The sequence below is a fragment of the Peromyscus maniculatus genome, chromosome 20 (genome assembly GCF_049852395.1).
Source record: "Peromyscus maniculatus bairdii isolate BWxNUB_F1_BW_parent chromosome 20, HU_Pman_BW_mat_3.1, whole genome shotgun sequence".
NCBI lineage: Eukaryota > Metazoa > Chordata > Mammalia > Rodentia > Cricetidae > Peromyscus > Peromyscus maniculatus.
In genome coordinates, this window is record NC_134871.1 from 69,930,711 (window position 1) to 69,948,202 (window position 17,492).

A 17,492-nucleotide genomic window follows, 5' to 3' on the forward strand; every position below is an offset into this window, starting at 1 on the left:
TTTATTTTGCGCACCTGAAGGTTTTGCGTGTGTATGTATGTATATATATATATATATATATATATATATATATATATATATATATATATATATATCATGTGATCTAGAACTGGCGTTACAGACAGTTGTGAGCTGCCATATGGGTGCTGGGAACTGAACCCGGGTCCTCTGAGAGAGCAGCCAGTGCTCTTACCTGTTGAGCCATCTCTCCAGCTCGGAGAGGAGCTGTTTCCAGGAACTGGCTTATTTCTATTGCCCCTCAGTATGGCACTGACCTTCGGGTGTTGTGTTTTTCGGGTGTCATTTTCATCCTTGTAAGTCTTTTAAGATTAGTTTTTTTTAAACAGTTTTATTGAATTAAGTTTACAAAATAAATAGCTGGGGTGGGGATTAGTGCGAGAGTTTGAGCCCAGATCCCTGCACACCCCAAGCATGCACTCTGTCTTTGGGAAATAGCTACAGCCTAACAGCACATAATTTGGGGAGTGTACTTTGCCATGTTTTGACATAGAAACACAGTTAAGATTATCACCATCTCTGCATTCTCCTGAATTCCTCATGATCCTCCCTGCCCCTGATCACCACTGATTACTCTCCATCTCTATACATTAATTTGTGTTTTTCTTGATGCTTATATAACAGCCATACAGTTCTGTTTTCTTTTTCACAGCTAGAGGAAAGGACTGGCTTTTTTTTTTTTTTTTTTTTTTTTCTTCATCCTAAGTATTTTGAGATTCTTCAATGTTATATCCATCCCAGCAAATCACTCTTGGCTGAGTCAGACTCCATGACATGGGGAGACAGAGACTAGTTTACCTATCTGTATTTGTACGTTTGGGGTGTTTTCCATTTCAAGCTATTACAAGAAACATTCATGTATAAGTCTTTGTATAGATACCTGCTTTGGCTTTTCTTGGAAAAGTACCCAGGAGTGCGATGAATAGCCAAGACAACAAGTGTTCAGAATTTTTGTATGTATGAATGTTTTTCCTATGTGGTCATGTGGATCCCTGGAGCTTGGAGTTACAAACAGTTGTGGTCTTCCATGTGGGTGCTGAGAGTCCAACCTGGGTCCTTTGGAAGACTAGCCAGTACCCTTAACTGTTGAGCCAACTCTTCAGCTCCAAGTGTTTACTTTTTTAAGATAAACATTTTAAATATAATGTCTACACATGACTAAAGTCATAGCAGTTAAGAACAGTAAACTCTGGACATTTTTCCCTAAAAACAATAAGCTAATCGTTTATATGTGTTCTGATTGGTTACAAATAGATCAGTGGAGGTGACACACGCTTTTAATCCCAGCATTCAGGAGGCAGAGGCAGGCAGGCCAGCCTGGTCTACAGAGTGAGTTCCAGGATAGCAGCGACTACACAGAGAAACCCTCTCTCGAAAAACCAAAGCCAAAACAAAACAAAACAAAACAAAACAAAAAACCCAAATAGAGCAGTGATTCTCAACTTTCCCAATGCTGAGACCTCTTAATACAGTTCTTCATTTGGTGGTGACTCCCCAAACCATAAAATTATTTTGTTTTGTGGGGCAGTGGTGGCAGGCACACCTTTAATCCTAGCACTTGGGAGGCAGAGCCAGGTGGATCTCTGTGAGTTCGAGGCCAGCCTGGTCTACAGAGTGAGTTCCAGGACAGCTGGGACTGTTTACACAGAGAAACCTTGTCTTGAAAAAAAAAAAATATTTTGTTGTTACTTCATAACTGTAATTTTGCTACTGTTATGAATCGTAATGTAAATATCTGATATGCACTGTTAGGGGCATGACCCCCAGGTTGAGAACCACTGAAATAGATGCTGGGCTTCTGGTGAACAATATCAAATGGTGTTCTGTTAAATCACGTCACACCACAAAGAGCAAACCATGCTGTGGAAATGGTTTCCCGGACTGGGGACGTAACTCAGGAGCAGTGTGTTTGCTTAGCAGGCATGAAGCCTTCGTGCAACCCTAGAGCCACCAACAACCCAAACCAAAACGTTCTGAGCTCTAGGTAGGGACTCAGGACTAATCACAGCACTCAGGAGGCAGAGGCAGGAGGACTGATTGTCATGAGTTCAAGGCCAAGCTATCCAGGACTACATAACATGACCCTGTCTCAAAAAACCTGAGTCAATCAAATGGCTTAGCAGGTAATGGCGCTTGCTGCCAAGCCTGACCACCTGAATTTGATATCCAGGACTCGTGATGGAAGGAGAAAACCAACCAACTCCTGCACATTGTTCTCCAGTCTCCATAAGTGCACCATGGCATGTACACACTCCCCAACAAATAAATAAATGTTTTTTTTTTTTTAAATTCCCCAAACCAAAAGAAATATTTTAATCTTGCCCAAATTTCTACAAATATTCCTGGTTGACAATTTTTTATTACGCTACAAAATAATAATATTAAAAAGCGCTCATTTTTATTTTATTTTTTTAAAGTTGTAGGCTCAGGCAAGTGTTGTGGCCCATGCCTGTAAACCCGTCCCCAGGAGACAGGATGGGAGACCACTAGTGCACATCAGCCTCAGATGCAGAGCAAAACTTGCTCTCAAAAAGAGGAAAGAAAGAAAACGCAGCGGCCAGAGCACCAGAGCAGCGCCGAGCACTGCACATTCCCTGAGAAGTCTACAGGAATTGTGACCTGTAGCAGCCACACTCCTTGGGTTGTGTGAGCGTCAGAGCAGATGGTTTTCTCCTTTTCTACCAGCCTTCAGGTTTCCATTCTCTTTGCTCTCATTCATCATTTTTATGTATATGGATGTTTTGTCTGCGTGTGTATGTATGCACCATATATGTTCGGCATTGATGGAAGCCAGGAAAGGGCGCCCGCCGGAGCTCCAGGAGCTGGAGTTGGCAGCGTTGGTGAGCTGCCAGGTCAGTGCTGGGAATGAAACCCGGGTCCGCCGGAAGAGTTCAGAGCAGACGCTCCAAACTGCTGGGCCGGCTCCCCAGTCCCTGCTCATTGTAAAGGAAGGAATAGGCTACTGAAGTTATTCTGTCTTTTCAAAAGAAGATTCCTTTCATTGATTTGTGTGTGCCGTGCCCACAGAGTTCAGAAAGTGCCATCAGATCCCTTAGAGTTGCAGGTGTTTGTGACCCCCTCACAGGGTGCTGGGACCAAACCCGGGTACCCCGACACAGAAGTAGGCGCTCTGAACCGCCGAGCCATGTCTTCAGTGCCTTGTTTAAATTGTTACTGAGGAAAACACCAGGCACCACGGCAGTTCAGAAAGACAGAAACCCCTTTTTATCAGCACCCTAGGCCATGAGAGGGCCTGATGGCGACCGGTGGCTGTGAGCAGCCTGCTGGCCCCACGGTGGCCTCTGGACGGCGTGTTTCCTGCATGGCCGTGTGCTCCTGACTGCCCTCACCGCGCTCTGCTTGCTCGGTGTGCCTCAGCTGCCTTCCGTCGCATTAGTGTCCTCAAATAGGCCTTGTTTCCTGTCCCCGCTGTCCCCGCTGCACCCGGCAGGGCAGAGGAGCACGAACCCCGCGGGGCTCCAAGGCCTGTGGAAGCAGGGCTGTGTCTCCTCAGCGTCTCATCCCCACCCCCTGGTACAGGGCGCAGGCATGTTTGCTGAGTGGATAAAGAGGCTTCACAATGAGTCATTTTAACCCCAAGTTACAAATGAAGTGGTGGCCTGGGAGTTCAGATGGAAGAGACAGCAAAGCCATCCATGTTTTCCTTCCCCGGCCTAACAGTTCCCTAGCTGTAAGCCATTAAACACCCAGAGGAGGGCTGGCAGGCAAAGCAGGTAATTGAATTGAAACACTACACCTAATTACACAATTGACCAAAGACAGGAACATAATACAGTCCGTTTTCCATCAATCCAATAATGAAAATACTGGCTTTACTGTCTGTAAAAACTGATTTATTCTAGTTTTAGACGTACACAAATTAAAATGACACTGTGGAGGCAGCTTGTAAATCCAGAGGACTTTGTGTGATTATGAGATGTCACCCAGAGATACTCGATCCTCATGGCGAGGGTCACACATCACATTGCTTCCCTGCCCCTACTTTCTGCTTGTTACAGAATTGAAATTTTAGCGTATTTTCTAGAACTTATAGAAAATACTTCTGTTAAGTGCCACTCTCTTTGTGTCTTCCTTTGACTGTTCCCTGCTATATATGCACTCTTTTCTTTAGGGAGCCTTATTGCTTTACCTCTGAGATCTCGGGGTCTCCATCTGTCTGTGTCTGTCTGTCTATTCCCCTCCACACCCCCATCTCAGACCTCCTTGTAACGTGCTCTGCTTACATTGCAGTGCTTAACCCTGCTGAGCTCAGTCCTCCTCCCAGAGTCTTGGCTTGTACCATTTCTCACACACGTTGTGTTCTTGTGCGGGGTTGTGTATTGATGGTACCACACCATATGGCTTTTTAGTGGCACACACTCTCTCATAGGCATTCATACGTCTCAGCATCCCCAGGACCTGACACAGTTTCCAGCATTAGTGCATTGGAAACCATCACAGTTCTTGGGCCGTAGGTCTCCTTTAATGTGAGGTGACGCATTGCTGCTCATCCTGAACAGGAAGCAAGGGTTGTGGCCATTGCTTATGGATTAGACTTCTGGGTTCTGAATGACCATAGGGTTTTTGTTTGTGTTGTTTGTAGTGCAATTTCCTAGTGTGGAGTGCTCGCAATTTTCCTACCCTCTTGTTTATTTCTCTGGCTCTTTAAACCACTCCATGTCTTGAACCTACCAATTCATCTGAATTAGGCAAAAAATTTCTGCAGAATTGAGTGTGACGTTTTTCATTAAAAAACAAACAAACAAACAAACTGAATGGGACTGGGAAGAATCTGGTGGTTCGCTTATACAGCATGTATGAGGCCCTGGCTGCCATTCTTAGCGCTACGCAAACAAGAACAAAGTCACAAAATTCATTCAACCCCCAGATACTAATTTGAGCCGGCCAATGCCATTTAGAAGTCTTTCTCGGGTCAGACGCTGACTCTCGACTGCCTTACGGACTCCAACCCGCGATAACTCTAGCTTCTCCCCAGTTTCGACTGCTGTGTGCACTTCGATTCTTTCAGCCAGCTGTTCTAATTTAGGCCTACTTCCTAAAGTCAGAGCCAGGCTCAGTCAAGGCCCCAGGCATTCTTAGTCTTCTGTGACTGACTCCGTCACATGTGGAAACCTCCCTGTGCCCTGTGCCCAGCTAGCGCGTCCAGTAGAGCAAGCAGCTCCTCCAGGCTAAGACAGTTTCTCACCACACTGGAGTCTCCATCACCCTGCTCTCTCTAACTCCTCTCAGCAGAAGTAGACTCCGGGGACAAATACCCATAAGCCCATGTGGTCCACCTGTCACAGGGAAACCAGAAGAATTTAGACATCAGTTAATCTCAGGACAGGAAAAGAGTTAATTTCTTAAAAGATTTTCTTAAAGTTTAACATGGTCTTCTAAGGTCAGCATTCTGTTTTTCGAGTTATGGCCCACAGATCTCTCCCCGACGTCTTAATGTCACCTGTTAATCTAACTTGAGAATGCTAGTGTTTTGCTGGTTTCATCAACATTGGGTGTGCAGTCAATGAGCAAGAACTGAACAGTCTGTGCTCAAGGCAGGATCGAGACTTCTTTTTTTCTAATTCCACACAGACACGTCTTCGGCCTCTGAGGATGAGGGCTCCCTGAGACGCCAGGCCGCGCTCTCTGCTGCCTTGCAACAAAGCTTGCAGAATGCCGAGTCCTGGATCAACCGCTCGATTCAGGGATCGTCCACCTCTTCATCTGCATCTTCTACGCTGTCCCACGGAGAGGTCAAAGGAACCAGTGGGTCTCTAGCTGATGTATTTGCCAATACCCGAATAGGTAGGAGTTGGATCTACCCAAGAAGCCCACCTCATGTTCCATTTGGCACCCAGTATCCTGGAAACAGTGTATGGTTGTGTTAGGTTTTCAATAGGACCTGAAAAATATGATCGTGAGGCAGAGATGGAAACACCAGCAATGTATTTGTTGCAGGAGTAATTGGTATCCTCAGCATTATTGATAGAAATGTTGCTCACCTGAAGCCATATCTATTTCCATAAGCAATACTGAAGCTGCAAAATATAAAACCAGTCTGAGTATGGGTTTATCCCAGAAAAGAAGTAGTCCCTATATCAAGAGCTACTAAAATATTAGCATCTCAGATTTCCCAGGAATATCGTCTATATTGCATAAAACACGACATACTTAATCTGAGCAAATTCTCCACTGAGCCATGGTCAGCAAGGCCGTTTTGTGCCTGACTAAAGACTGGGTTTATGTTGCTTGCTGCGGTGATGTTGCTGCATGAGAAGTGTGCGGCCGAGGGTCGGCACCCCGAGCTCTGGCTGCTGCTGCTGCTGCTGCTGCTGCTGCTGTGTGCACAGCTGTCGCTTAGCTCTGCTTTATGTGTTTGTGAGTCTGTTTTTGTTTTTCTCAGGTCTCTGATTTCCCTACTTGGCGGCACCAGCGCACTGAGTCGTGCCCTCGAGCCGTGTCTGATGTCTTACTCTTCCTTCTTGAGCACCAGTCACGTTGTCCCCTTGTCTAATTGTTGTCTCAGTAACTTCTGTATCGCTTTATATGCTACTTCAGTTGGACTTCCGAAAAGAAAAGAAGGGAAGATTACAGTGTAGGTTATGCTTTTCAATGAAGCTAGCTACCTTGGGGATATAATTCCACATTCAAAGCCACACATCGCCATGGCGACCCTCCCTGCACGCTTGGCTCTACTCTGTGTCACTGAGCCTCCCCGCGCAGCCATACACAGGCCGGCCGGCGTGTTTCCCTCCACTCTGTCCCAGAGCACGAGCAGCTGAGCTGTGCCGGGAGGATTTGTTGATGAGTATGTCTTAACAAACAAACAAACAAACAAACAACGCTGTTCCACTTGAGAAAGAAATCCAGATACCCACTTTACATTGTCTGGATTTTTTTAAGATGATTTCATGTGACTTCCTGTTTTTCTGTTAATTTTTTTAGTTGAGTTGCAGTAATATTGCTTTTGGATATTAGCTCCTATGGAAGTAATTCCTGTTCCTTAGAAGAGACAAGGTGTGGTGGCTCAGGCCTTTAATCCCAGCATTCAGGAGGCAGAGGAAAGCAGTTCTCTGTGAGTTCAAGACCAGCCTGGCCCCACAATGAGTTCCCAGGATAGTCAGGGCTATGCAGAGAGACCCTGCCTCAAAAGGAGAGAAGACAGTAGTCGTATGGTTCCCATGTTGGTATTGCCATCTTGATGTGCAGCCTAGATCTAGTTAAGATCGTGTAGAGATTTGACTTGGATTTTGTAAAGAGTAAACTGTCCTAGATGTAATTAAGTCACTAGCTGCTTTTCTTTTTTTTGTTTTTATTAATATATATATATATATATATATATATATATTTGGTTGTGAGCCTAGCCTTTAATGGCTAAGCCATCTCTCCAGCCCTCTTTTTTTTTTTTTTTAAAAGATTTATTTACTTATTATGTATACAGTGTTCTGTTTGCATGTGTCCCTGCAGGCCAGAAGAGGGAGCTTACAGATCTCATTACAGTTGTTTGTGAGCCACCATGTGGGTGCTGGGAATTGAACTCAGGACCTCTGGAAGAACAGCCAGTGTTCTTAACCTCTGAGCCATCTCTCCAGTCCCTAGCTGCTTTTCTTAGCAATTTATCCTGAACACCTTTTGTATATTTACAATTATGCTATTCTTGTGATTTTAAAGTACACCACTGTTTTTCTATGCCTTAGCCTACATCGCCGCTCCCTGATTTTGGACAATGAAATAGTGTCCAGTGCTGTCCTCTTACAAAATTGCTCAGGTGGACATGCTGGATCAAATAAAATATACATTTCTAATTGGGTGTGGTGGCACACACCTGTAACCCAGCATGTGGAAGGTTGAGACAGAATTAAGGCCAACCTGAGCGACATAGCAGAATCCTTTCTTGAAAAACAAAACGAAACAGAAAACAGCGGAGTGTGATGGCGCACACACACCTGAAGTGAGTCCCACGAGGCTGAAACAGGAAAATCAGAAAAAGAAAACACTTAATGCTTTTTTTGGCCACATTTTACCACATTGGACTCATACCAGTTATTTTTCAAGCGTCAGAAAGTATTATTTATAAAACTAATACTCATAGACCTTCGAGGTGCCGAAACCTTTCTCTTAAATTGATCGTAGAAATTACATCTCCCCCTTTAATCCCTTTTGGTGGGTTTTCACTAATTTTATGTCATATGGTTTGCATCCTCTAATTGCCTTCTTCAGAAGATAGTGTCTGATTTGTTGGGTTTTTTGGTGTGGCATATCCTCCTTCAGTAGCTTTCTTCCAACGATGTCACTCACTTTGTCACATCAGTTCACTGCCAGCACTGAGCAAGATCCTGCACACTGTGATCCCAGCACTTGGAAGGTAGAAGCAGGAGGATCCGCTGACCTGGCTGATGAGATCCTGACTCAAAAAATAAAATTCAAAAGAACTTTTCCGTGAAATAGCAAATGTGGGTTAATCTCTACTTAGAGCTAGAAAGAAAGTGGATCCAACTGAACTGTGGGCCATTTTTATCAAAAGTAAAAGTAGACTTTATCTCATTTTCTTTCCTTTGAGAATCTGGGTCTCTGAGCCCCTGTAAGGCACTGTTTGGGCTTTGGTAGAAGGGAAACGTCCTAGATACAACATGACATAAGGAAGTGCCCACGGAACTAGAGAACCAGCGGCAAGTTGGCCACTTACCCACTTTGCTTCTATTTTGAAGTGACTTTACAACATTGGATTCCTAGTCTCCACTCTGTATAGAAAATAATGTTTTTGAGAAACGTTGACTATGTGATTTGACCTAATAACTAAAGCTACTCAAATCTTGAAAATGACCATTTTGGAAAGCTGATAAACTCTGGTTTACCTTCATTTTCCTCCAGTAAGTTGCTGGTAGACTTTGATTAAAGAGTTTGTTTAAGGGCTGGTGGGATGGCTGAGCAGGTAAGAGCGCTGGCAGGCAAGCCTCGTGACAGGTTCCATCCTTGCGACCTGCAGCGGAAGGAGAGAACTAACTCACAAAGCACGATAATAAGAAGTAAATAAGTAAATAGTTCTTAAAGTTTGTTTTAAAAGAGCTAATGAGTTTTATTCCTTCTAAAGCAAAAGATTGAGCGTTGGTTATCTTAAGTTTTGTCTTTTCCTCTCAGAGAATGTCTCAGCTCCTCCTGACGTCACTGCAACTACCTCTTCCTCCTCCTCCTCCTCACTTCGCCCAGCAAACATTGACCTGCCCCCTTCCGGCATAGTTAAAGGCATGCACAAAGGATCCAACAGGTCCAGCCTTATGGATACGGCTGATGGTATGAGTCCCTCTGTTAAACTGGGAAGATTCAGGTCTGCCCGGCAGCTCCTCCCCGTGGTCCTGGCTGCAGAGGCACGGCCACGGGCTCACTCACTGTCACGTGCAGAGCCCCTCTTGTCACATTTTCACACTTGGTGTTTGTAAAAGGAACTGTGAACCAAGTGCGGAAGAGAAAGCCGTACGGGAGAAGAGGAAGCCTGCGGACCTGCCAGCCTGTGCTCAGCACGGCGGCGCCGCTGCATGGGTCTCCTGTTGTCAGAAAGTTTGGTCCCTTCCGAACAGAAGAAGATGGGCCAGGGTCAAATGTCATTAGAAGTCAAATCTGGGAGGAAAGCGGGAGGGGGAGAAGAGTAAGAAAGAGAAGGCACAAAGTGTTCATAAACAAGGCATTGAATTCCTTAGAAGTCTCACTGGTGATAAAAAACTTAATAGTTAAGTTTTTCAGAAGAAGAAAAGTCTTTTGAGGTAGTTGAGGAAATAAAATGTATTTATTAAACTCAATGATTTTAACTGAATTTACCATTATTTTCCCCTTACAGGTGTTCCTGTCAATAGCAGAGTATCCACAAAAATCCAGCAGCTTCTCAGCACTCTGAAACGACCCAAAAGGCCCCCCTTAAAGGAATTTTTTGTGGACGACTCTGAAGAAATTGTGGAAGGTAGTAGTAAAAGTGCCAGGAGCACACACTCACTAGCAGCTAGAACACGCGGGGTGTGTGCGGTCAGGGCTGAAGGTGGCGAGGTTTTTACAGCACACCCTCACTAGCAGCCAGAACACGCGGGGTGTGTGCGGTCAGGGCTGAACGTGGCGTGGTTTTTACAGCACACCCTCACTAGCAGCCAGAACACGCGGGGTGTGTGCGGTCAGGGCTGAAGGTAGCGAGGTTTTTACTCAAGGAGTTGGTGCGGCTGTGATGTTTGCCCTAAGGAGCTTTTGTGTGTTAGGTGTCGGGAGATGGGCAAGGAGGACCGGGAGCCTAGAGCTGTCCTTGTTAGTGTGTGTGGTCTGAACCTGGTCACGAGTCACAAGTGCGTAATGCAGTGTGTGTTTGTGGGGGGGTGGGGGGTGGGGATGGGAGTATGCGCACATGTGTGGAGGTCAGAAGTCATTTCTGAAAGTTCCTTCTCTCTCACTATGTAGGGACCAAACTCAGGTCAGTAGGCTTGATGGCAAACACCTTTATTTGCTGAACCATCTCATTGACCTAGAAATACATCATTTGTAGAGTTATTTGCAATTTGTATTTTCTGAGAGTGTAGGTAACAAATCCAGCCTCAAGGCTTTGCCTGCTCTTTCTTCTAATACAGATGGGCCTTTCACTGGATCTGCTAATCAGTGCACACACATGACTTTCTAGAGGACAGAGTGGTGGATGGTAAAGACATGCAGACACACTTCCTTCCTCATGCTGTGTGTGACTTAAACCAGTCGGTTCTAAAATGAGTCAGCATGGAAACAGGTTAGCCAGTAGGGAGGTAAGAGGTTAGTTCTGTGTGTGAGGTTGAAGACAGGAGATCAGTCCATCAGTCATCAGAATTTATTTGTGCAATAATTAAATACATTCACTGATGAAATCATGATAGCCTGGATTTCATCAGAAAACTTGAAAAGGGAATGGAATGGGTGTGAGTGTGGGTAAAGAACAGCCATTCTCTATGACTGAAGCTGATGAATAGACCTCCATAAAAAAAGGTGAGGTAGAAGAGGGAGGGAGACGAGGGGTGGGGGTGGGGTGGGGGGCAGACTCTTACTATGTTAGGAGCTATTAGTAAGCCCGATCAGTTTGTACTTGTGTTTGTGGGGTTTGTTTGTTTTTCTGTCCTGAGTCTAGATGTAGAGTATAATCATATCAGAATAGTAATGGAATTTGGCATGTTGGAGACTAGTTTTGATCTTTGTCGGGTTATAACAATGTTTTCCTAATTGTAAATAGATTTCTTTGACTAATGGTCATTTTTGGAAAAGAAAACACCAGTATCTTTTGGAAGCATGAAAAAGTGTGCATGAAGCCCTAGTGGAAAACTGTGCCTACCAGGTGTACAGTCTCTGTAGAGACGAGACAGTTTATTAGCAGTCACTCCTGGGTAGTCCTGTTAAATGTAGACTACCTTGAAGGGTCTGTAAGGGTCTGAAAATTATGCAAAATAAGGAGTGAAATGAATATTTTGTCAGTAGAAGAATGAATTCAAAGAAATGGATGCAAGTAGAGTTCATTACACTAAGTAAATAAGCCAGACTCAGAAACATAAAGACAGCATGGTTTTTCTTACAGAATCTAGATTTAAATGTGTGTGTGCAGGTCCTGAAAAAAGGACTGTGAGAGAGGAGAAGGAAGTCTTAGCAGAGGTGGGCCTAAGAGGCAGAAATGAGATCTAGGGAGAGGGAGGCCAGCAGGAGTGGGTAGGAGAGCTGGGAGTGGGGATGAGCAAGAAGGAAGTGTCATGAATCAGACGTATAAAAATGCCGTTAGGGCCTGAGAAATGGCTCAGAGGCTAAGAACACTGGCTGTTCTTCCAGAGGTCATGAGTTCAATTCCCAGCACCCACATGGTGGCTCACAACTATCTGTAATGAGATCTGGCTCCCTCTTCTGGCCTGCAGGGACACATGCAAACAGAATACTGTATATGTGATAAATAAATGAATCTTTTTAAAAATAAAGAAAAAAAAATGCTGTTAGGAAACCCATCACTTTGTATGCTAACTCTGGGAAAAGAAGGAGTCAAAACAAATTCCTACAAATCCATCATAATAGTGAGTTACAACGAACAGCTTTCTTCTTATATTTAGTTGTCTATACTAATTTATTTTGCATGGATGGTATTTTCCCTCATGCATGTATGTGTCACATTTTCATACTTAGTGCCCACAGAGGTCAGACAAGGGCATCAGATCCCCTGGCACTGGAGTCACAGAGAGCTGTGAGCTGACATGTGGGTGCTGGGAATTGAACCTGGGTCCTCTGGAAGAGCAGTCAGTGCTCTGAGCCACTGAGCCATCTCTCTGGCTCACATACAGCTACAGCATGCACTGGGAGCATGCACACAGCAAAACCAGGACAAGCTGGGCAGTGGGTGACTACGACTCAGGGAGGAGAGGAGCGAGAACATCGCCCCCGGATGATCACACCGAGTTGAGGGTTATCCTCACTGCTGTCTGTGCCCCTGGTGAGCTCTGGCTGTCCGTGCGTGTTTGTTTTCTCCAGGTGCTTGTGGAGACAAGAGTCTGGGCAGTATTCCCTGGCAGACCTTCAGTTTGAACTTGTTCTTCCTGCAGCCTCCTGAACTCTGAGACTGTGGGCCAGGCTCCACCCCTGCTTGTTCCCCTTCTTGGTTTACCATGGTCTGGGCACATGGTTGCACACAGTGAATGCTTGACTGTTTAGTCTATATGTAAATCATCTCTCCTTCTGTGAGAATGTATAATTTAAGCCTGAGCACAGTGGGAGACAGAGGCAGGTGGCTCTCTATGAGTTCAAGTCCAGCCTGGTCTACAGATCGAGATCCAAGCCAACCAAGCCTACTTAGGGAAACCCTGTCTTAAAACAAAAACAAACAACCAAAACCAACAATAAACAAAAAAAAAGTAGGAGTTAAAGAATGATTTGAATAATCCTTGTTCACTGTAGCAAAACCTACGGTATATCAATGAGCATAAACAGCCCCTCTGAGTCTTGGCGTAGGTGTTCATCTCTGTCCCTCACAGCTCTGCTCAGCTGACACTGATGAGCAGCCCCTGCATTGGGGCTCTGTGAGGAGCCAGGAGAGTAAGAGCCAGCCCTGCCCTGGACGCTGTGACTCCTCTGGAGGATGATGGAAGCCCTAAGGTCTTCCGTTCTCTTCAAGAATAAGCCAGAGACCCAGAGGAAGAAATGTGTTTGAGGTTAGAGTTGTGTTAGAGGCACATGAACTTACTTCATCTTCTTGCCTGTTTGCTGCAGTACCTCAGCCAGATCCCAACCAGCCAAAGCCTGAGGGCCGACAGATGACGCCAGTGAAGGGCGAGCCCCTCGGAGTCATCTGTAACTGGCCCCCTGCACTAGAATCCGCCCTGCAGCGCTGGGGCTCTACCCAAGCCAAGTGCCCCTGCCTGACCGGGCTGGACGTGTCCGGGAAACCAGTCTACACCCTCACATACGGTGGGTCCCCACTGCGCTAAGCGTTCTCATGGATTGGGGGTAGTGCTTCTCTTGGTGTTTCTCAGTTGGATATGTCTCAGTTATTAATTAGACCCTATGTTCCAAGTGGAGTGATTGCTAAACATTTTCCTTAGAGAGGATTTTGTAGCTAGAGTTTTCCTGCCTTGCCCACAGTCAGGACAAATCTCTGTCACCCGCCAGTCCCACAGCCGCTCAGACCCAACCAAGTAAACACAGAGACTTATATTGCTTACAAACTGTATGGCCGTGGCAGGCTTCTTGCTAACTGTTCTTATATCTTAAATTAATCCATTTCCATACATCTATACCTTGCCATGTGGCTCGTGGCTTACCGGCATCTTCATATGCTGCTTGTCATGGCGGCGGCTGGCAGTGTCTCCCCCTGTCTTTCTGTTCCCTCTTTTCTCCTCTGTTAGTCCCACCTATACTTCCTGCCTGGTCACTGGCCAGTCAGTGTTTTATTTATTGACCAATCAGAGCATTTGACATACAGACCACCCCACAGCAGGATTTGTTTTTGATTTGTGTTGTGTTTTTGAGACAACATCTTTGTAGCCCAGGATGGCCTCAAACTTGTAGCCAAGGATGGCCTTGCTCTTAGCTTCCTGATTTCCGAGGTTTCAGGCATGAACCATGGCACCTGGCTAGAGGAGGGGTTTAGAAAGTATTTTGTCAGTATTAATGGTTATGGAGAAGAAAAACCATCACTTAGAGCTTCAGTCTGCATCTTCTTCTAAGAAGCACACAGTTCTATAAAGAATAAAACTCAGTACTTTTCCATTTTTCCAGCCCCCCCCCCCCCAAGGGTCCTGTCACGGTCATTTGACACTGAGGAGTACAGCCACATGGCTCCTAGAACTAACTTCTCTTCTGATCTTAGTTCTGTTGTAGATTGTTCTATAAGACAGAATTTCACATGTAACCAGCCTGGCCTCAAACCAGAAGAAATCTTCCTGCCACAGCCTCCTGAAGGTCAGGCCCAAGCCCATGCTCAGCTTGCTCTTTTTTTAATATTATTTGAATTAATTCCTCCAGTCTCAAGTAGCTGATGAGACCTACATGCTCGGTTCTTCAGAGAAGCCTGGGACAGAATCCGCTGTTTTTGAGTCTTGTGTTGTAAAACAAACAAAAAATGGTGTCCTCTCTTTAAAGGGATACTTAAGGATGCTCTTGTTATATCATAAAAATATATTGTGATATGAGCCATGTATCGGTGGCACTCACCCTTATTCCCAGCACTTGGGAGGCAGAGGTGGACAGATGTCTGTGAGTTTGAGGCCAGCCTGGTCTACATAGCAAGTTCCAGGACAGCCAGGACTAAATGGTGAGACCGTGTCTGAAAAAGAGAAAGAAAAAAAAAGTCACAGAAAAGAACTGAAATATTAAGTCGGGCAGGGTGACGTTCTCTTTGTCCTGGGACCAGAGTGGCTCGTGAGAGGCTGCTTGCAGGGAGACTTGCTGTGGGGGGGAGGGTGGTACTGACACCACAACCGCTCCTGACTGGCCTTGTCTTAGTCAGCGCTCGCTCGCTGGAATAGGCTTATAATTTTTTCTGTCTGATTGTTTTCTTTTCCCAGGAAAGTTGTGGAGCAGAAGTTTAAAGTTGGCCTACACGCTGCTTAATAAACTGGGGACCAAAAATGAACCTGTGTTAAAACCTGGAGACAGGGTAATTTGTTCTGTTTTGTTTAGAAGGTGATGTTCTTTTGTTTCTGATACATGCACTCTGGGCTTTTGTTGTACAATAGTAAGATTCACATAACTTCTTTTTAAGATGCTTATTTATTTGTGTTATATGTGTAGCTGGAGAGTTTTTTCCCCAGGTCCCGCCAAGCCCTGGCAGTCCGACAGCCCACTTATAAAATAAACACACAGATGCTTATATTATTTAAACTGTTTGGCCTAATGGCTCAGGCTTCTAGCTATCTAGTTCTTTTTTTAGTTCTTACATCTTAAATTAGTCCATTGCTATAAATCTATACCTTACCATGTGGCTCGTGGCTTACCGCATCTTCACATGCTGCTTGTCATGGCGGAGGCTGGCAGTCTCTTCCTCCGCCTTCCTGTTCTCACAGTTCTCCTCTCTGTTAGTCCCGCCTATACTTCCTGCCTGGTCACTGGCCAATCATTGTTTTATTTATTGACCAGTCAGAGCAATCTGACATGCAGACCGTCCCCCAGCACACATGCTTGGTGTGCTGCCTGCGTGTGTGTCTGTACCGTGTGCCTGGTGCAGGATGTCAGAAGAGGGTGTCAGGTTCCCTAGGACTGGAGCTGCAAGTGGTCGTCAGCGACCGCGTGTGCAGGAAAGGCAGCCCTGGTCCCTGGGAGACCAGCCAGTGCGTTTAACCCTGAGCATCTTTCCAGAAGTCAATGTCACTCTTATCTTTAGACAATAAAAACCAGTTCAGTTTAGAGTCCCAAAGGTCTAGCTCAGTGCTAGGCGCTGGTTTGTGATTGAGAGGCTTCGGGCCTCTTTCTGGAGCTGCTTGTTGGTAAACTGAGGTAATAAAAAGGGAAATTAAATCTTTCTAAAGGTAAATACTTTGATGTTGAATCCAGTCTTTGTCTTTATAAAACTGGCTCTTAAAATTGTTAAAGGCAAGTTGACACTGTTCATTTAGTTCTTAATTGGAAGTGACATTACAGCTGTTTAATTTTCCATTTTTTTCTTTTCCTGTTAGTAATGTACTGAATACGATTACTCCCCACCATTCAGCATTACTGTTTATCTGTAGAATGAAAACCCAGCTCCTCCACAGCAGTTTTTATGAATTAACTTACTTTCATCTGTTGACTTGTGGGGGGTGGGGTCTAGTGGAGGTCTTGAGATGACTCTTGGGAATTGGTTCTGGATTTCTATCGATTCAGACTATCTGGACCGCACGGCAAGCCCCTCATCCATTCCACCGCCCCACTGGCCCCGGCTTTCTTTTCAGTAGACTAATGATCACAGAATCTCTTAAACTAACTATTTTAAGAAAATATTTTTTACACTTGTGTGTGTGTGTGTGTGTGTGTGTGTGTGTGTGTGTGTGTGTGTGTGTGTGTACATGAGTGTTCACGTGCAGGTCAGAGGATAGCTCGTGGAGCCGGGTCTCCCCTTCCACTAAGTCAATCCCAGCGATTAAACTCAGGCCTTCAGGCTTGGTGGCAAGCACTTTTAGACTATCTCCTGGGCCCTCAAGTAACTCTTTCAACAGCTTTACAAGATGTCAGAAGTACTTAAAGTGTAGCTTTTACTTATACAAACGGACACTGGGGATTTTCCATGGCTCACTAAATTTTAAGCAGGTGATGTTGTGTCTACCCAAATGTCAAGATGGCCATTTGTGAGCAGTAAAGAAATGGTTCTGTGGAATTAGTCACTTTTAGACCTCTAGGGCAGTTTGAAGGTTTAGACTGAACTCACCTTTGGAGTGAGTTTAAAGACTTGATTGCAAATGGAGAAGAAACAGGAATCCAGCAACTGAGGGGCCGGAGGAATGGCTGACCGGGTCAAGGGCTTGCTGTCCAAACCTCGCTGTGGAGGGAGACCTGGAAGTTGACCTCTAAGCACACATGCACCATGGCATACGCCCTGCGCTCACATACACACCATACACAAACAGTAACACTACATAAAAGGGAACTTTTAAAAATTAAAAATAATCCAGTGGTATGATTAGATCTCAGATGGTAATCTGTGACTATCCAAGCGCAGAACAAGCGTCGAGGTATAGTGAGATGTGTGTTTTTGCATCCTTGAGTAAAGTAGGAAGGTGAGTCATCCCTGTGACTTCGCAGAAGAAATCGCAGGCCTGAACACATAGGGCTTTCAGTGTTCTCCTTGCTCACCTCTTGGGGAGTCGACTGTATTTGCAGTTGTTCATATGTTACCAGATGCCTTCACGCTGGAACACTGCATGCTGAGTGACTAGGGAGTGATGGGGTTAAGTAGTTAAGAGCAGGCCTCTGTAGTCCCAGTGTGCATTTCCTGGGAGAGGCACAGCTTTAAAGTAGATGCTGCTCTGTCTTGAGAT

The 17,492-nt window shown here is 45.2% G+C and overlaps 1 protein-coding gene across 3 annotated transcripts in view; it reads left to right on the forward strand.

Annotated features, from left to right (window-relative positions):
* Dip2b (disco interacting protein 2 homolog B) overlaps positions 1-17,492 on the forward strand; it is a 199,100-nt gene that overhangs the window by 117,191 nt on the left and 64,417 nt on the right. The window contains exons 5-9 of one of the 3 annotated variants that reach the window (XM_076556826.1): positions 5,611-5,823; positions 9,157-9,309; positions 9,851-9,970; positions 13,252-13,449; positions 15,048-15,139. In XM_076556826.1, coding sequence (XP_076412941.1) covers positions 5,611-5,823; positions 9,157-9,309; positions 9,851-9,970; positions 13,252-13,449; positions 15,048-15,139 — 776 coding nt within the window. Of the gene's footprint in view, positions 1-5,610; positions 5,824-9,156; positions 9,310-9,850; positions 9,974-13,251; positions 13,450-15,047; positions 15,140-17,492 lie in introns of all 3 variants that reach the window. The other 2 variants (XM_076556825.1, XM_076556827.1) reach the window with 2 other exon arrangements.